Source organism: Camellia sinensis, chromosome 7 (assembly GCF_055761805.1).
Source record: "Camellia sinensis isolate YWXY chromosome 7, ASM5576180v1, whole genome shotgun sequence".
Taxonomy (NCBI): Eukaryota; Viridiplantae; Streptophyta; class Magnoliopsida; order Ericales; family Theaceae; genus Camellia; species Camellia sinensis.
The window spans coordinates 192,348,456-192,369,010 of record NC_138967.1 but is presented as its reverse complement, the minus strand read 5'-3'; the positions used below and the strand labels follow the sequence as shown (position 1 = coordinate 192,369,010).

The following is a 20,555-nucleotide window of genomic DNA, read 5'->3' as shown; positions in this document are numbered from 1 at the left end:
TTACCAAATCACTGTTCTTGACCGTTGGGGGAAACCAACCGGTCGACCACTAAAGGGTTCAAACAGTTAAAAAAAAGTTCAAACAGTTTTTAAAAAAAAAAAATTTGCCTTACCAGTCGACCGGCCGGTCAACCAACCGGTCGTCTTGGAAATAGGTTCAGACAATTCACTGAAAAGGTTCAAACAATTCAAAAAAAAAAAATTTTTGCCTTTACTGGTCGGCCAGCCGATTGTCCCGGCACTGAGTTGATGAACCATTGGAGCCCTCCATATCAAAATGAGAAAAAAATTATTTTTTCACTCAGGTTTGATAAAAATTTTGATAAATCGTTAGAAACGCTATAAATGGATATAATTTTAACAAATTAAGCGAATATTTTACGAGTCTAGCCCTAGCCTAGTCATCACCTTCATCTCTTTACACTCCATGACAAAGCAACACACAACACAAAAATTATGAGCAACAGAGGATGAAGAAACAATGGCTGGTTAGCGCACTTTCCGAAACCCTAACCCTAGCTTCCACCACCACCTCTTCATTCACTCGCTCACTCTGCTCTTCAACATCTTCATCTTCACCTACATCTTCATCTTCATCTTCATCTACATCTACATCTTCATCTTCATCTTCATCTACATCTTCATCTTCATCTTCATCTTTCGCTCTAAAAAATGTCACGAAATCGAACTTCGAATCGGCACTCAGCGACCTCCGACGCCTCGTCAGAGACGCAGACTTCGTGTCAATCGACCTCGAGATGACCGGCGTTACGAGCGCTCCATGGAGAGACTCCTTCGAGTTCGATCGCTTCGACATTCGTTATCTCAAAGTCAAAGATTCGGCAGAGAAGTTCGCTGTTGTTCAGTTTGGTGTTTGTCCCTTCCGTTGGGACTCTTCCAAGCAATCCTTCATTGCTCACCCGTCAGTTCTCCTTCTTTATTTCACTCTATTATTGTGTAATTTTCATTGGTTAATCTATTTGTAAGAAAATTAGAGAGTTTGAATCTTTTTATTGGCTCACTGAAAGAATTGATTTTTATTTTATCAGCTGTTTTATATGTATTTTCCATATTTCTTTCTGAGAGCCATTTGGAGGAAAATTTATGTTAGTTGTTGTGGAGAGCAACAAAAAAAAAAAAGACTAAATTTTTAATCTGATGTCTGATTAAATTATGCTCTGAAAAATGGTGAACAGATTGATATGTGGGTAATTATTCAGTATTCCATAGCACCATGTAGCATTGCATTCGCGGTGCTCCAAACCAATCGCGTAGTGAAATTTTTTACTAGTGAACATACTGATTCACCTTTCGTTGGCAAGTTGACTTTTTTAGTAGTTTTTGGATTTTTAACTTTTTTTATGAGGTGAAAAAAACTAGTGTTTGGAATTTTTTTTAGTTGAATAAATAGTTATAAGGGAAATGTGGTTACTTGATGTGTATGATGTAACATTTTAGTTTTTTTTTTTTTTTTTTTGACTTTTTTTAGCCAAAAAGCTGGCTGTCAAACGGGCCGTGCATTCTGGTTTCTCATTGATGGGAGTACCACATAAATAATGGCATATGGTGTACTCTGGGAGTATCTAATAATTTTCCTTGATAAGTAGAAGTTTTGAACTTATTTGAAGTCTTACAATCCATGCCAGTTGTTTACAACTTAGGAGTGAAAAATAATAAATAAGTTGAAAAAATTTGATTATTATGAAGCTAGAGAGAGGGCGTGCTTTTAGATTTTGTTGATAGATTGTTAGTTTCTAGCTTAGAATAAGTTGCACTAAACGGACTTAAAATTAATATGTGTTATTTGATTTAGTAGAAAAAGCTGATAACATGAATGAAAATTATATTTTCTTGATGAGCCCACCCTCATAGCGCATCGTGCTTTTGATTGACAGGCACAATTTTTATATATTTCCACGTCAAGAAATTCCAGTTGGTGGCCCCTCCTATGAGTTCCTATGCCAAACAACCTCAATTGACTTCTTGGCTAAATACCAGTTTGATTTCAATCAATGCATACATGAAGGTACCTCACTTTCTTTCTATTATTCTCGACTTGCATTAATGCCCCAAATGATGCTTAGTTAATGTGTATACTTCAGTTTAAATTTCAATGGTAGTACTAATTGTCTTAATTTAAACTTGGATTGTAGGCCCTAGTTCTGCTGCTAATTTAGCAGTGTCAAGTGTAATTCCATTTTATAAATAACTGAAACATAACATCTGTACAATAGCTACAATTTTCAGTTTTTACTGGATAAACCAATGAAAACATAGAACACTATTCTTTTGAGATATGCTGAAGAAAATAATACATCAAAGATTGATAAGATGCATATATTTGTGGATAAGTAATAACGATGATTTATTCAAGACAAAATAGAGGGAATGTGATGTAGAACAAGCAATCGAGGCATTTTTAGAACACCGGGAGCAACAGGAGTTGAAGCGGGGCTGAAATCTGGACCTAATCTTTCATTGGGTGTCATTCCAGAATGAATGAAATGTCTTGGTTTTCATACTTCCTTGTGGATTCAAGGGTTTTCTTTTGTGGAGACATCTAGTCCCTTTTTTCAATCACCATTGTTTTAGAATGCCACCTCTATACAAAAGAGGAGAAGAAAAAACATGAAACGTAAAACGCTTATACACCTCCACGTGTATCAAAATCTCTACATAATTCAAAAATTGGTCAAGAAAATGGATTATAACACCTGACTCTCAACTATACTAAAAACTTGCAAATGTATTTTTCAACCTACATATACAACATAACTTCTACACCATCAGAAGATCTGTGATTCATCTCCCTCAAATGATCTACATTATGCACATTATTGTCTAGTTTAGCTTTGTTTTGGTAGATTTCATAAGTATCCTTAGTGGTGATGAGTTTGCCCCATCTGGAGCAGTTTTACTTATGAGTATTACTGAATGCGGAATCTGTAATCTGTTATGTCATTCCCTTAAGCTTCTTTTAATGCTTTCATTTTGAGAGTTTACACTTGTGGAAAATCTCAGGAATATCTTATTTATCCAGAGGACAACAGGATGAAGCACTAAGGCACTTACAAATGAGGTATGAGGACGATTTGTCAGAATTGTACTTGAGAGAAGCTAGAGATACAGCGTTAGTTAGAATTGCAGATGTTCTCTTCACTGAGAGAATGAAGAACAGAATCAGTGAGTGGCGTGAGGGATTATTACAGAGTAGAAATAGCGGGTCTAAATTTCAGGAAAGTACAAATGACTTCAGTCAACAATTTCAAACCATCTTCTTCAAGATGCGCCCAGCTCTTTTGCTGAATGGGTTCACCTCTCACCAGCTAAGGTTGATTCAGTTGGTAATGCTAGTCTTTTTTTCTTCCAAATATATCGCTTAGATAACCTCCATCAATGTGAACTCTTTGATCCTTTTGTTTTCTTCTTATTAGTTTGATATTTTCTTCATTTAATATCTGGTTTGCCTTGGTTAAATGCTCAATAGATTAGATGACAGGGAGGATGAGCTATTATTTAGTTTTTACTGTCAATAATTTTTTTAGGGGTTTGAGGTTTTGTTGACTTGAGTTTATGTTTATAAGCTGCTATTTTACTCAATTTGTATATTATACTAGATGAAATTTTGTCATTGCTGATGTATGAAACTGAAAATGTGCAGGTTACTGTGAAGCATTTTGAAAACCTTGTTTACATTCGTGTAAAGGGTGAATCTTCCTCCGTACAACAATTAATTGTGTACACTGAATCAAACAATGACAGGGGCTTACTTATGGTAAAACACAAACCTGTGAAAAGAGATATTATTGAGTTCATTTATGTGAATTTCCTGATGTTTCTTTTGTATGAAATGACTATCATGATATTATTTAGGTCAGTTTGTTATAATGTCAAAGAGCTATTCAATAATTATCTAAGAAGCACGGACACGGCCACAGACACGGATGCGAATACGGACATGGATGCGGACATGAGACATGGTGATTTCAAGAAAATGGGGATACGGACATGGCCGGGACGCAATAATAAAATATATTTTCTTATATTAATATTATATCCACAAACAATCAATATTAACAAAAACTAACTCTAATTTTGTATATTTAAAATAAAAATAAAAAAACTTTTAAATTAATACTTACCGTTTACATTTTATTCTTTTTTTTAATAGATGATCTATTAAGTATTTAAAATTAAGAAAAAAATAGTAAACATTTAACATTCATTAAAAGTACTAAAGAAAATGGGAGAAAAGATAACTTGGCATGTCCCTAGTGTGTCCCCGGCTTGTCTCCTGAAATAAATTAATTAAATAAGGGGACACGCCATGTGGTGTGTCCCATACGTGTGTCTGCATGGCCCCACCGTATCTGTGTGTCCGACACGAATACAGCACTTGTTTTGAAGTGTCGGTACTTCATAGATGATTATTGTCTTTTGAATTTTGTTTTACTATAATGCCTCAAATATTTGAAGTCTGGACTGAATATTTTTTGTGGAGTATTCTGCAGAAACTTAAAGCTTAGGTGAAACAAGGAATTTGGTAAATCATAGCAATAATAATTAAAAACAAGAAGCTTTGTGGGAGCTGAAATTAGAAAAGGGGGGAGGAGGGGTGTCTTCACTATCTTGTGTCATACTGCCTGCATCTCCTGGGAACGTGATTTTGTTGTACTAATTTCTTGCAGAAAGAAGTCAAGGATGGGCTTCGCAAGGAAGAAGAGATGAAGATCGAAGCTGCGGTTGGATTTCGGCATGTTATTGATCTCCTTTCCTCAGAGCAGAAGTTGATAGTTGGTCACAATTGCTTTCTTGGTACGGATATTACATTTGAGTTATGCTCAGAGGCTTTTTTTTTTTTTTTCCTTCTTATATATCACCTGTTTTGTCTATTTCATACAGATATTGCGCACATGTATAGCAAATTTTTAGGTTCTCTTCCTTCGACTGCTGAAGAATACGTCTCTTCTGTTCACAAATACTTTCCATACATCATTGACACAAAAGTACTTTTAAATGCAAATGATGTACTTAGAGCTATGATGAAGAAGGGCAGCACATCACTGTCCAAAGCATTTGCCTTCTTGTGTTCAGAAATTGCTTCGAGTGTCAAAGGATCTAGATTCAGTCTCAAGCCACATGTTAACGTCGAGGTTCAAGTGGATGACATGAGGTTCACTTCTGCCTTTATCTTTACTAGGACTTGAAACTCTTCAATCTCACCAATAAAGATTCTTGGGTTATCTTGATCTAGTTGATCTATTTGTTTATTTATTTGTTGTTCCATAAGTTGGCAATAATGTTGCTTTTAACTACCAACACTAAAAAGCACGTCACTAGCCTTCGTTTCGTTTTGATAAGTGGTATGTCGGCTTTTGATGGGAATATTTTTTGAAGAGAAACTATGGTGGTGTTTGGGAACTTGGTTCCCAAATTTTTTTTTTGATTTTTTTTCACTATAAGACAAAGGTTTTACAAAACCAAAAAAAAAACAAATCTAAACAAAATATCACGTCCAATCCCATAATCATTTCATTTTTTCTCTCACAAACATCACATCCAACCACAAAAAAACCCAACTATCTTCCCAAACACTAAAAATTTTTTATCCAATAATATCCTACAACTAAAAAAACCTACATAAAAACCCACTTTCTAAACACTCACTATACACACACTTCACTTTTCAGTTCATGATATCATGCCCAATGCTTCAAAAAGTTTCACATACCATTGTTGTTAAACTTCAAATCAAGTGTGTGCGTACAAAAACACTTTAACTGACATGCACAATAGTCTCTCACCTTAACAGGGATAAAAGGTAGACGTAACTTTTAAAATCTGACACGGACTCGTATATATATGCACGTGATTGATTGAGTGATTTGTCAGATATATACACTTGTGAATGTTTTTAGCTATCTTTGTGTGTGTGTGTCTATTTCTTATATAATTATCTAAATTATTCAAAATCAATAACAAACCAATCATCTTGTTGAAGAACATACCTGTTGGGCATTTATATAACATAAACTTTCAAATGACACAAAAGATTATCACCATGAATAAGAAAATGATAGAGAGAAGCCTTGTAGTATGTTTTCCAAGCTTAGACGAGCCATACTAATTGTATGTCCATGTGCAGGTCCTCAAACTGGAACTCTGGAGCTAAGCATGAAGCTGGCTATGATGCTTTTATGACGGGTTGTGTTTTTGCCCAAGTATGCAGTCATCTTGGGTTCAATTTCAAGCTTCATCCACCCTTCACAAATTTGACCCATGATGAGAAGCTCCAAAAGCACATTAATCTTCTTTATTTAAGCTGGATTAACAGTGACATTATTGATCTGAGGACTGGTAAGCAGACTGCAGAGTCTTCATATAACAGCCTAAAATTTAGGTATCCGAAGATTGTCTTTTCAAATATTTGTTTAATTTGGGGATTTCCATCCAAACTCAAGGCAAGGGAGATTAGGGAATGCGTCTCTAAAGTCTTTGGCCCAAGCTCGGTTTCTTCCATCTATCACTTAGATGAAACTGCTGTGTTTGTTCAGTTTAGTAAAGAAGAATATGTCTCTGTTTTTCTGGAGTTGAAGGAAACCTTGGAAAGAAACATTGATCCAATCTCTGTTTTGCATCCGCTCTCGAAACTCCTGGAAGGTGGAAACACTCGAGCGGCCAGTTATGAGTTCTATAAAGAGATTTGCAGTTCATCGATTTCGAAAGTATTGTTTGCTGATCAGGCAGAGTCAATTGGTATTAAATGGAAGACCAAATTGTTGGGAGAAAATGAAATGGCTTCTTTTCGAAATTCTACCGACGAAAGTGAGTCGGGAAAGATGAACAGTGTGATAGATGATCTATCGTGCAGCCATTTCTTGGTTGATGAAACCCTAGATTCGCTGTATCCTGCTGAAGCTCAGGTTAGCAAATAGATGATTCATTAAGGTTTTGACCTTTGCTAGATTTACTTCTCTGATTAAGTTTTTGCATTTCTTGAATTCAAATTCAAGTTTTTTGTATGAATATGAGAGTTGTAATCATAGGCACAGCCAATGACCTCGAAATTACAGATGTGTGGTTCATTTTCTTCCATATACCATATATAGCATTGCAATTACTTCTCTATGAATATTTGTAGACTAAAGTTGGTGTTTTTTTATAGTTTTGGATTGTCTTTTTAATTGTTCTGTGGTTACTTCTTTGAGATAATACAGTGATGACCAATTTTTTATATTAAATTTGATTACCACTTGTCATTTTTTTAGGGGGTGAAATAAGAACTTCGTTCAAAGAGAATATGGCAATTGAGGATTTTCTTGAAAAAATTATTAAAATTAATTAAAAGTAAAGTTTTTAATTCATGAAAATAAAATTCAAATATTCATTTTTATTTATTTTATTTTTTACACATTTTTTTTTATAAATAAAATGTTACTTCCCAAACAACCAGAAAGTTACTCCAACATCCAAATTATAGCAACTAAAACATGCCTATCAAAATTCAAATTCAAATTCTCTCTCTCTCTCTTTAAATTTTATTTAATTTATATTTTTCACTGGCTTATGTATAGCATAAAGAATTATGATTCATTCAAGTATATTTGCCACACTAAAAAACAAAACAACAATCAGAACAACAAAACTAGTCCAAAAAAACTTTGCAGATTCGGGACTGAACTAAACAACACCAACACTCTCTCTCTCTCTCTCTCTCTCTCTCTCTCTCTCTCTCTCACTCAAAAAGAATGAAAAGAATCAAAAACTCTACGTCACTTAAAACGAATATGACAGACAATTCACAATTGTGGATTCACCCAACTGTGATCTCAAACATGTGATCTGGCGCCTTCATACCTCTTCACCATCTGAAACAATAATGTCCTCAATTCTCAATGGCAATCCACAAGAAAAACTAAGGCTTGGCTTCACTTTAGGCACGACAATGGGCTCGGCCTCATTGTTCAAGATCTGGAAAACCCTCCTCATCGAAGGCCTAGCTTCGCTATCCAGGTTCGCGCAACTCAATCCCATAAGCAACAGCTTCCTCATTTCACTCTCCTCAAACTCACCCTTCAACCTCACATCAGCAGCTTCCATGATTTTCCCCTCAGAATGCAATCCCCAAACAAAATCAATCAAATTCACCATCCTCTGAGTCCCCTGTTCTCTCTCAATTGGCCTCTTTCCACAGCATACTTCAAGTACAACCACTCCATAGCTGAAAACATCGGTTTTCTCGGTAGGTTTCCCACACTGAAGATACTCTGGAGCAAGGTATCCCACAGTTCCAGCGGTTAGAGTCGAAACGGGGCTTTTAACACCGTGATCCATCAATCGTGCCAATCCGAAATCTCCAAGCCTTGCGTTGAATTTACCATCTAGCATTATGTTACTGGCTTTTATATCTCTGTGAATCACTTGCTGTTCACATTCTTGATGCAGATATGTTAGAACACTAGCTAACCCAACTGCAATGTTGTATCTATATACCCATTTCAGCAAATTGCCACGCTCAGATTGATCGTATAGAACCTGATCAAGACTCCCATTGGGCATGAACTCGTAAACAAGCAACAATTCATCTTTTTCAACACACCAGCCTTGGAGCTGAACCAAATTCTTGTGCCTCAAAGAAGCTATAATCGTTAATTCGGCGAGGAACTCTGTTTTTCCCTCATGGGTATGCTTTGATCTCTTCACTGCAGAGATTGTAGCAGAAGAGACTAAATAGGCTTTGTAAACAGTTCCAAAAGCTCCATGGCCTATGATTCTGCTTGAATGAAACCCTTTTGTGGCAATCTTGAGCTCTCTGTAACTGAATTGTCTCGGACCCGCCACAAGCCCTGTTGTGCAGCTCTGTTTTGATACCCCTCTCCTTTTTCTGACAGAAATCCACCCGAAAACCACAAAGAGACAGATTAAGGCCGGGCAGGCGATCCCGAGACCCAAACCGAGGCCCCGGTGATGCTTCTTGGAAGAAGAATTTGGGACCTGAAAACGCGGTGTAATCACTGAATTATCGGAGACATTGTGGGGATGATTTCGAGCCCTCCCTGAGGGTGATGTTTCAAACCTCCAATTCTCAATTAAGTGAAGTTCTGTGCTTCCCTCAGTAGATGCCGAAAAACCCACGTACATAAACTCTTTCAGATAATGAGAGAGGTCGATTTCGACACTCAACAGAGGCATCTCTGGCTTCAAATTACTGTAACTCAAGAACACATTCAATTTCCTATGATCATTCTTGTAATCAATCCAAGCAGTGATTGAATTCCCACTCTTGAGATCAATGTCAATCGATTTAGGATCAGCAGTCTTGATCGAAACCAAGCTTTCAATGTCCAATCCAACATGATTATCATTCGGATCATTGAATTGAGAATCGAGCCTAGTATCAAATTCAACAGCTACAAACTTGTTCTTGGTCAATTGAGACGAATTGACAAGACGCAAGTGCCTTCCTTGACTACCCAGATTCCGATTTTCAGGGGATAGAAAGAAACACAACCCATCTCCGAAAGAAGTGGGATTTAGACTACTGATTGAGAAAGAGAATCTTGTGGAGAAAGAGACTGTGGAATTGGAGTTGGGATCGAAGAATGGAATTGGGTAGTTGTAAATGGCGGTACCAGAGCTCGAAGACGGTACGGGGAGGTCTCGGGTGAGGCCAATGAGGCCGTTCCGGAGGTAGGCATCGCCAAGGAGAGTTGGGTTTCGAAGAGTGAAAGATGGGAAGTCAAAGATTATGTTTTCTGAGGAGACTTGTGGTGGGTGTGAGGAGTTGAAGAGGAAGAAGAGGAGAGAGAGAACAAGAAGTGTTCTTGGATGCATATTGTTGAGGAAGATGGTTTAGGAATCAATGGGGATTGATGTGTGTGTGAGAGAGAGAGAGAGAGAGGTTTCTATGAGGAAGAAGAAAGAGAAGGAAACAATTTTGGGGGGGGGAAGTATAGCTAGGGTTTGTAACGGTTACACGGAAAGGAAATGGCGGCCAATTTCAATACGACGACGTCTTATGTGTTATCATTAATTATAATTGGTTAAATTTTGAGAAGAGCTTTAAAAAAAAGGAAGGAAAAAAAAAGACGAGAGTAAAATCACTTTTTAGTTTAAAAAATTTTAATTTTTTTTTTTAAAAAGGTTAATTGAAGACAAATTTTTTTTAAAAAACACTTTTTTTGGGTCTTTAATTGACTTTTTTTTTGTCTTTCAATTTTTCTTATTTTATTTTCAGTCCATCTAATTGAATAAAACTTAAAAATATAAAAAAAAAAAAAAAAAAAAAAAACATAACTAACAAAAACTAATTCTAAACAATCGATCATAATTGATGAAGTAGTTTGTGATGAACAAAAAGCGTAAAAATTCTATCGCAAATATATATGATGGGCTATTTTGGGAAGTTGGCTAAAAGCCACTTTTTTTGGTTTGCAGCAAAAGCCAAAAATTGGCTTTTTTGTGTTTTTTTTCATTTGAAAAGTTGGTTTTTAGCCAACGGTGAAATTACAATTTTACCCTCATGAGTCAAAATGTGTTACATAGGTGAAGTCGTAAATATTTTAAATAAATGGAGGTAGTTTGGTCATTTTATTATGATTTGACATCATAAACAAACATTAATCAAAAAAGTCAAAAGTCACTTTTTACCAACTTCCCAAATCATTTGTCTAAAAAAGCCAAAAGCTTGGTTAAAAGCCAAAAAGTCACTTTTTACCATCTTCCCAAAATAAGCCGATATCACTAATTACTAATAAAATTACATATCAAAAGTGAATCCTATATTTAAGAAATAATTATTTAATAATTACCATATATAAGATCACATTTATTAATTGATAATATTTCATGTTTATGAAATCTGGTATCATAAATTATTATTATTATTATATTTTTTTTCATAATCTAGAACGGTTTTTTGTTTCATGAGTATTGACTCACTGTGGTAAATTTCAAGCCAAGTTTAAATAATTTACTAATCAACTCGACACGGCACATTTAAAATCCTAAAGCCACCACTATCCCATCGCCTTCACCTCCGCCCCCAGATGACCACCACCACCAATACAACCATTAATACATTAGTTTCAAATGGGCAACCAAACACAAGAAAACATTGTCTCTAGAAAAAAAAATTCTTTCCAAATAAATTTAGTGTAACACACAAAAATTGTTGAACAAGTGCATCAAAATGTCAGGCACTCTATTATTCATAAACTTGAAATACTACAATGCGACAAAATCAGAAATAGGAATTGTTAAAGAGGAATAATAACCCTCTGAGCTATTTTGGCTACTTAAATGGCTGGGTTAATTTTAAGCCAAATTGCAAAGAAACCATCAAATTCAGATCTAAGACGAGAAAAAAATCCTCATCTAACATTGCATTAAGTATATACATCTCTACAAATTTTCTATCGTTCACAACAAATAGGCCCAAGCGAGATCTCCTTCCCCGTTGAATTTCGCCTACAAAATTTAATCACTTTCACCAATAAGGATGACAAACAGTGAGATGATGCTGAGAGAGAGAGAGAGAAAGCAAGAGAGTACCTTATCTTGGTGCAGAAATCTCATCCAAGTTATTGCAGCAATGTTCTTGAAGACAACAATTTCTTCAACGTTGCATCCTATTTTGGCTGTAATTTTTGAGGCCGTAGGACTACACAATGGTAAATTATGTTATTAAATTCAATAATAAATAATATGGTCCAATGGGATTAAAATATATACGCGAAAACTACTTGCATCGAGTGAAGAAGAAGAAATTAAAGAAACAGAGAAAGATTACCTTCATCTATACTGCAAAAACTTTCAGGTGGGAATATTATATATGGGTCAACTTTTTGCTGGGATGAAAGAACAAGAGCCACTGAATTTTTACTGCAAAAAGCAAGTATAAACTCATTAAAAGCTTCAGTTCCTCGCAAAAAACAAAAACAAAATAAAATCACAAAAACATGACCTTAAATCATTCTGATGAACGACATTCAGTTCATTAGTGGATAGAGACTTGTAAATGTCAAAGTAGCATAAGACAAGTGAGATGGGTACAGCAATTTTATGTGCTTTCAAGGTTGTGTTTAACTCTGAGAAGACAAAATTAAGATAATTACCTGGCCCAAGAAGGAACAAACTTTTTCGTGTGAATTTCATCCCTTTCATCCTCTTCGTCCTCTTCATCATCCGAGCATTGATATGGAGAAATCGAATATGATTTTTCTGGACTTGTCTTTGCCATAAAGCTATCCTTTTCAGCAGTTTTTGTGAAGACACTAGTTGGCTAGGAGACCATAAAAACTTTCAGTACGAGGTTCAACGTGAAAGTAAATAAGCACATCGCAAAAGAGTAGTACTATATGAATTAATGTCACAAAATGGACTCCTCAGTAAGGAGAAACATCCTTTCTCACTGGCATAAATGGTGTAAGGTAAAAGCCTCAAAGTTGCTGAAACCAACCTTCCATGGGTTCCCTAAGGGATATCTACTCATGTAGAGTAATTTCAGTATTTTAATCTCTTTTTTCTTTTTTTAATGGTGGTCAAGAAAGTTTTGTAATGTGGAAGTCCTTGGGTGTTCCATTTTTTCTTTATTTATTTTAAGATAACATCAAATGGAGTTTTACTATCTTACCTAATGCTAAGGGAAAGTGGGGTAATGGGATTCAAACAACTGACCTCCTCACCAAAGGTTCTCTAGGGTATTCCTTGGGTACCTACCGCTAGACCAAAGAGGTCTTGGCCCTGGGATATTTCCTATTACAAGTATGCCTACTGTCTCTTCCTCTCTACCTGCCCTTGAAACCCTGAACTGGACTCTGACAACTCATATTCAAAGCCAGCAAGCACATGGAAGGCCATTAATCATGCCTAGTGATTGCTCTGTTGTACTCTCACATATTGCAACTATTGCCGAGACTACAGAACAGAGCTGAATAACTTTGCAGATTTAAAACTCATGTGCATGATGAGAACTTTACCTCCCCATTGTCACCAAAGTGACTAAAAGCTTGACAATCCTCCAGGATTACTTGGCTGGCATTGCTTGTTGAAATTTCAGCAGCCCTAGGATCAGTCTGCGGCTTTTTAATTTTTTGATGTTTTCTCAATTCATTGTTAGATTCCTTCCCGTCGTTCACATTTTCATCCTAGAAAAGTCATCACCATAGTTGGTGTCACGGCAACATCAAATTGAATGGAATACAGAGTGCATTAATATAGAAGGAATCTTACCATGGCACCAAATGGTACTTCTTTCTCTTTCTCTGCTCGTAATTTCTCTTCTTTGCCTCTCTGTTGTTGTCGTGGTTCTTCAATTCGCTTTCTTTTTCTTTCCTTCTCCTTCCTCTCTTCTTCCTCCCTCAGTCTTTTTCTTGCTGCCATATCAGCACCTTTTTTCTTCTGTTCCTCTTCTTTCTTTTTCTTGTTTATCTCCATTTGCCGCAAATTTTCTAGCTCTTTTCTTTCTCTTTCAAGCTTCAACGCATCCTTCTTCATCTTGCGTTCATTCTGTCTTTTTTCTTCAAGGCGCTTTGCAGCCTCAGCAGCCTCCAGTGCCTTCACTTTGATATCTCTCTTCCCTACAAAGTGCCACAAAATGTCCTGATCTACGTACTAAATGAAAAATAGAAAAATAATTTTACCAATAAAAAAGGAACGTAGTCAAACAGATATGCAAGGTAGCTTCTAAGTTCTGAAATTCATGTGAAAGTCGGAGGATTGAAAGTGCAGTTTACCCAAAGAAAGATTGTTGGTTTCTCATATAGAAAGAAAAAATTAAGCAAGTAAACAAACAAATCCAAGAAAAAAAAAATCGAAAAAAATTACCTGTGCCAACTGCAGCTGCTTGTTTTTGTTGAACTAGTGGAAGAAAGGAAGTGATGTTTGAAACAATATTGTTACGCTTAGACTCCCTCTCTAAGAGATTCTGCCCACCTTTCCTCAAACTTGCTTTCCCTGACAATTTTGGCTTACTGAATCTGTTGTTTAGTGACTCAGTTGCCTTCTTAATACAATGTGTGCTTACTGATAAAGAGCGGTTCTCCTTTGCCTCGTTTGTACATCTCCTCTTACTTCTGTAGCGATTACCAAGCTTCTGTTTGATCCTACTTTGGGCCCCAGTAGCACTGACTTCAGTGTTTGTGGAATCTAAACTATTTCTATCAGGAAATCTCTCTGCTGCAGAAACTGATGTAGGAGGGTTCACACATGCTTCTTTTATCTCTGCAAGTGGTTGTCGTTTGGCACGAGTCATCAGTGTTGAAGAAATGTCCTCTTGGATTGTATCGGCCACCTCATCTATATTTTCATTCTCTCCACTAATGCTGGGATCTTCCTCAATTGGGAAGCATGTAAGCTCTGGGTTTAAGCTCCGTTGCTTCTCTGAACTACTGGAGTTTGATGAAATTCTGTCCCAGAGCTTTCCAATAGGAGACATATAAGGTTTTTTAAAACTCCAACCAAAACGAGCATCAGTGTATGGTACACAATCAGAATACAACACTCCTTCGAAAGCACACTTCACTTCATCCACACAACTATAACTTGCCCTGAGCTGTTTTCCACCATCATCATTTAGATTTAAGGTACTCCTCAGGTCCATGTGCTCAAGAAGTCCATTTGGTACAGACTGGTATAAATCTGGCGTTCCATGCAATTTGAATGTAGCTGAGAATTCAGACAGTGGGGTATGCCTGCTAGCAGATTTGCAAAGCTGTTCCAGAACACTAGCACGTTTTACTGTGGTACTTGGAAGGTCCAATTTGTCAAAGCTAATTGCATCCCTAACAATATGTGGTTGTTCATTCTCTTCAGGGTGAATAATGAACCCCTCAAACTCAGGCATAGTTTGATCAGCACCAATCGAAGCCATGTGCTTGTCTTGTGGAGACTCAACTGAACAACATGAAAATAAGCCATCCTCTTCGAAATGAGATTTCTTTTGCTGCAGTATCCTCTCAGTATGAATCAAGTCATCCTTATTTTCCATGGTGCCATTATATTCAGAATGCTGCAAATCTTTGAAATTTTGTTCATCACACTGCTTCCTTACATCAAGGACAATGCTAGTTGTATCTGCTGGTCCCACATTCTTCATAAAGCAACCATGGAAGTCTCCTGCTGCCTCTTTGGTCAAACTTGAAACTAAGGATGGCCCAATTTGTCCATGCTTGGATGTTGATTCGTCCTGTCCAACACACAATGTTAAAAAAGAGAAGATAATATTCCTGTCTCAGGGAAAAATATAAATATGTTTTAGTAGCATCAGCACATACTACAAAACACAGAATCATTAACTGGGGCAAGGGGCAGAGGGAAGGGATGACCAGCAGGGAACCTGGCACCAAAGTTTTCAAAAAGCCCCACATTATATGAGGATTTCTTTGAAATCTTTTCATTCACTCTGGGCCCCCAATTTAAGAATGGGTCATGCTAATGACCACCCATGGGACTGTCATTAAGGGGGAGAAATGACAAAATATAAACAGTCCCAATGCACTTTTTACATATTTCATGACACTGCTACATATTTCTATACACTTTCACACATTTTTATACACTTTTTACATGTATATCGAGGCTAATGACTGGAGCATGAACTATTTAAAATCAATTTACATGATCCATCCCGTAGCCGTAGAAGTCAAATATAGTTAGAGAAAACACTAGATAATAATTCAACACTTGAGAATTTATGATCATTTTAACATTTCAAGGAATGACCTATAATTTTTGGAGCTCCAATATAAACACCACAATCATAATTTTCTGGAGGCTTTCTACATGTAAAGGTCAAGCAACCTACCCAGTCCAACGTTAACATGACTGTCAAAACAACATAAGATGACAATTCTGATTCATTATCTTCTCTCCAAATAAGCCAGCTAGATATGTACATTAACCTTAGAGAACAAAAATTCTTGCTACAAATAAATAGTACCTGTTCAAGTTGCAGCTCTGGTGAAGGCTCAATTCCTTCGGACAAATGGTAGTTTACCTTCTGGTTCAGTTCCATATCAGGACTCTTATCAGAATTCAATTGTGCTGCATCCCCCTCGTGAGAAACTGGCAAGCATTCAATTTGTAAAACAGTTTCTAAATTATCTTCCATGCTCTTTACATTTTTGTTCGTGGTGTGCCCTCCCATACCATGAATCTCTTTCACCCTAAAGCTAGGGGAAGCAGAGAAGAAATTAGTTCGTTGGCCGTCAATCTTTCTCCGCTTAAACTGAGGCCAGGAATCCTCTGAAACAGACCTTAATCTTCTTCCCAGATGTAAAGAGCTTTCTAAAAGTTGGAGTTCTCTTATTTCAGAAGAACTAAAATTCTTCTCCTCACTATGCAGAGAACCAACTGAACCACATGCTAATAAGCCATCTTCTACCACAAGTGATTTTCTTTCCAGCAGGGTTCTCTCACTCCAAGCCAAACCACCACTCATATTTCCCTCATCAAGTTTATTTTCAATGCACATCAAGTCTTGGTTATCTTCTTCATAGCACTGCCTTACATCAAGAACAGCACTACTTGGATCTGTCATTCCCACCTCCCCAACCAGGCAACCTTGAACTCCAGCTGAGTGTTTGGTCAAATTTGAGACAAGGGATTGCCCTAATTGTTGGTGCTTGAACACGAAAGGGGTTGTCTTATTTGTATCCCTTCCATCACAGCCAAGTTCACCCTGTCAAGCATGAGAGGTTTTTGTCAAAGTTGGAAACCTCAGTAGAGATCGGTGCAATTTACCTTTTGTTTTAAAGTTTGAAGTAAATGATGTTTCAGTATGATCACAAACTAATACAAGTCATGTGATGCCGCAATTTCAGGGATGTAACATTTTCCAGCAGAAATGTCTTCTGTTTTACAGCATGGAATTTAAAAAAGTAACCAATGTAGAGTTGCTAAACTAAGTATTGAAAAGTAATGAACTTTGGCTAAAGGAAGTGATCTCCAACACAGAACCAGTATGCAGGGGATAACAAACATGCGCATTACATACACACAAAAATGAAATAGGTTGATACATATACACATATGCAATATGTCGAGTAGTTGAAGAACTTCAAAGAACTGAAAATAATTACCTCCTCAACTTGCAGCCTGGGTGAAGACTCAAATCCTTCCACTAGATGACATGTCACCTTTTGATGCATTTCTACACCAAGGCCCTTATCAACATTTAATAGTGCAACATCTGCCTCGTGAGAAAAAGGGAAGTGTTGAATTTCTACGACAGCATCTGAATTATCTTCAGCATTCTGAAGGTTCTTATTGATATCTAATTCGGATACCTCTTCATCAACTACAACACACTCTTCCACACAGGTGTCAAAAGAAACCCTCCTAGGCTGTTCTCTTTTGTTTGAGACCTCTTGCTCCAGTGATTGCGTCTCCAAAGATTTTCTGCAAGGGTCATCAAAACTTACTTTATCTAGTGATGTGGCAGACTTCACTACAGCACATCTTTTCCCTGATGATTTGTCCAGCCTTTCCTTTTCCACAATAGGGTTAAAGGTTTCATTCAAACTGCACTTTTCCACATCATCAAAGTCAAGTGTCTTGGGCTTCACAGACATACTACAATCAGATGGTGGCCTCGAGAGAACAACTTCCAACCCTACACTTAAGCCAGCAGCATCCAAGTTAGACTCAGAACAAGCTGCTCGAGCATCAACTGGCCCATCTAAAATACGGTCTGGTTCTGTGACATAATCAGCCTTTCCTTCCTGGTTAGCAATAGCATCAGTGTCGGGACAATGTGGGATTATGTCACCACCTGACACATTCTGAATGAGTAGTCCTTCCAACATGTTTAATGAGTTAACGAGTAGAGACTTTTTAGAAGCACCAGATTTGGATCGCGTCACTCGTTGGCTGGCAGTATTCGATGAATGTACAGGCTTTGATACTCCTTCAATACAAGCACTTTGTGACATTGTCTTTCTGGCACCATCTTCCTTAGCAATATCAGAAGAACTAAGAAGCTTCAAAGGTTTACTACCACGACTAGATAGATTGCAAGAACTTCTAGATCTTGTAATTCTACCACAATAAATGTTAGCATCCTTTTCCTTGCTTAAGCATTCTACTTTTGCCTGTCTCACTGCATCATCACAATCAAGCTGTTGGGAAGCAATCCTAGATATTTTAATTGCACTAGAAGAAGCACCAATGTCATTCTCATCGGCAAAACGGCTTTTAGGTGTTGCTTTCGCAGATTTGCGAAGCTCTAGAGCCTTTTGCCTTGACTTGGACCTCTGTATCCTGGCAAGTGACTCATCTGGTGCAGTACAGATGTTTGAGATGCTTGCATCAATCTGCCACTGAGGAGATGTAACACTCAGGTCCAGCTCAGGGACACAATCTAAGGCACATTCAATGTCATTATCATGGCACTCAGACACAGTTGTTGGCCTATCTCCAGTATTGAAACCTCTGTTGGGTGCATGGGTTCCCGTAAACAACCCTTCTGATGACTCTCCATTATCTCCTATGACAAGTGGCTTATTGTACAGAGGGTAGTGAGCGCCTGAATATGGGACTGCAGGTTGTGGATGAGGAAGTAGAAGTTCAGAAATCAGCTCTTCTTTATTCAGCTCTGCAATGATCAATGTTGTTAGAGGAAGCTACAAAAGGATGGCCATTTGATGATATAATAATGACAGAAAGATGTTGTGCACCTTTAAGAACTAAGGAAGGTCTTAGACCTGATGGCCTCCCAACAAGACACAAAAATAAAGTTCCTTAGAAGTCAATCGATTATTTTCAGTTTTGACCCTAGTCATCATATTGACTTGATAAATCACAATTTTATCATCATACAAAAACATGTCAGTGTGAAACATAACATGTAGCCAAGCATACTGCTGTGTGCTCAGAATTCCTTTTTTGGCAATATCACAAAACTCATTTGTGAACAGGCTATTTTAAAAACTTTTAGATTTTTTACAAAAAAAATGTGCAAAAAGTAAAGAAAGTGATGTGACAATTTATAGTGATTTTTTAGCTTTTTGGTTAAAAGTGAAAGTTCCCCAGCCAAGTGAATTATTAGCAGCTAAAGAAATTAAAAGCCGCTAGGCTGATAATAAATCAATAACTTGTGACAATACTCGAGGAAAATATCTTGTACAGACATCTACTTTCATTTCTATTTTATTTTTTTATAGCACCACTGCACTTGAAATGGAAATAACCAAGTGCGTTGCACATGCTTTCAGTGTTGGCTTCAACAAATTTCAAACAAGTGCATCCATTTTGGGCCTTCAGTATTGGCTTTCCCAAGTAAGATGGAAGGTCAGGGGTGAGTGAGTTTAGAAGAACAAATATAGAACCTATTAAGGCTGTATTTGGATTATGAATTCGGGCAGTAATTTGGAAAGGGAAAAATGAGTGAAATGTGAATGAAATATAGCTACATTTCACCTATATTTCACCTACATTTTCCTTTTCCCTTTCCAAATCCATGATCCAAACACAGCCTAAAATTAATTCCAAAATTAAATAAAAATTCATAGTTGCGTGTGCAATGTTTGTCTAAGACCCATATAGGACAAAAATGGGTAGATGCATCTTGACACCAGTCGAGAAGAAATTTGAATGAAATTGAAACACTACTTGGTTACTGAAAATGCGAGAAAAAAAAAAAAAAAAAAAGAACTAAAATTTTAAACTCATTCAATCTATTGATTTAATATCTGAAGTGTTTGAAAAGCTTAATTCAACAAAGTCGTAAACTTTTGCATTATGCTCAGTCCGGATGATCAAAATTATAGATTTGAGTATCGCAATTACAAATTGAATTCTTTACGCTAACCAAAAGAACCCTAAATGCTTGAACATGAGAGAGAGAGAGTACCTTTGGGATCTGAAGATTGAGAGTCGAATTTAGGGTTCCATAGCCATGAAGGAGGAGTGATTCCATCAATGAGAAGTTTGGAAACGAGGTGTCGAGTGTACAAGTCTGATTGTTGGTCGACTTGTTCGATGATCCGATTCTTTCGATCGAAGATCTGGACGAATAGCTTCTCTAGGGTTGTCATCTTCGGAGAATCAACACGCCGTGGATGCTGTCAAATGTAGTCTAGAGAGAGAGAGAGAGAGGGGGACATGGCAGAGGTCTGTTGCTTATTGCCGCGGATTGAAATTCAAATTTTGAGAAATCTTGTGCCATAGATTTCTATCCGGTACCCATCAAAGGATTAGATTTTAGGCCTTTGTTATTATTATTATTCACTGTGTTGGTTCGGTTTGGTTTGATTTTTCTGAATTAAATTTTTTGAAAATTGAGTTTTTTTTATTTTTGTATTTTTTTTGTTTTTAGTGAATATTTTAAAATTTTTAGATATTTTTTTATTTTTTTGATGCACCTATTTAGATGTGTCTAAAAAGTAAAAAAATATTTTTAAAAATTAAGAAATACATAAAAATATAAAAAATGTACTAAATTCTTGTATTTTTAGTATTTAGTGAATTTTTAAAAGATTTTTTTTACAATTTTTTTACTTTTTAGGTATATTTTTGTTATGTGTGTCTAAAAAGTAAAAAAATTGCATAAAATA

At 36.6% G+C, this 20,555-nt stretch overlaps 2 protein-coding genes and 1 pseudogene across 2 annotated transcripts; 1 reads left to right on the top strand and 2 right to left on the bottom strand.

Moving 5' to 3' along the window:
* The first annotated feature begins 367 nt into the window (after window positions 1–367).
* On the top strand, window positions 368–7,128 carry LOC114307320 (poly(A)-specific ribonuclease PARN). The gene is made up of 7 exons (XM_028252709.2): window positions 368–922; window positions 1,896–2,026; window positions 3,022–3,344; window positions 3,662–3,775; window positions 4,689–4,815; window positions 4,903–5,173; window positions 6,146–7,128. The coding sequence occupies exons 1-7, from the start codon at window positions 471–473 to the stop codon at window positions 6,933–6,935; spliced, it is 2,208 nt and encodes a 735-aa protein (XP_028108510.2). The 5' UTR covers window positions 368–470; the 3' UTR covers window positions 6,936–7,128.
* Window positions 7,129–7,674: 546 nt separating this feature from the next.
* Window positions 7,675–9,930, bottom strand: LOC114307364 (putative L-type lectin-domain containing receptor kinase S.7 pseudogene; annotated as a pseudogene).
* Window positions 9,931–11,123: 1,193 nt separating this feature from the next.
* On the bottom strand, window positions 11,124–20,218 carry LOC114307365 (uncharacterized). The gene is made up of 10 exons (XM_028252769.2): window positions 19,853–20,218; window positions 17,082–18,595; window positions 15,941–16,681; window positions 13,828–15,187; window positions 13,234–13,580; window positions 12,981–13,148; window positions 12,117–12,283; window positions 11,792–11,883; window positions 11,554–11,662; window positions 11,124–11,469 (listed from the first exon to the last, which is right to left on the bottom strand). The coding sequence occupies exons 1-9, from the start codon at window positions 20,034–20,036 to the stop codon at window positions 11,631–11,633; spliced, it is 4,605 nt and encodes a 1,534-aa protein (XP_028108570.2). The 5' UTR covers window positions 20,037–20,218; the 3' UTR covers window positions 11,124–11,469; window positions 11,554–11,630.
* Window positions 20,219–20,555: the final 337 nt, after the last annotated feature.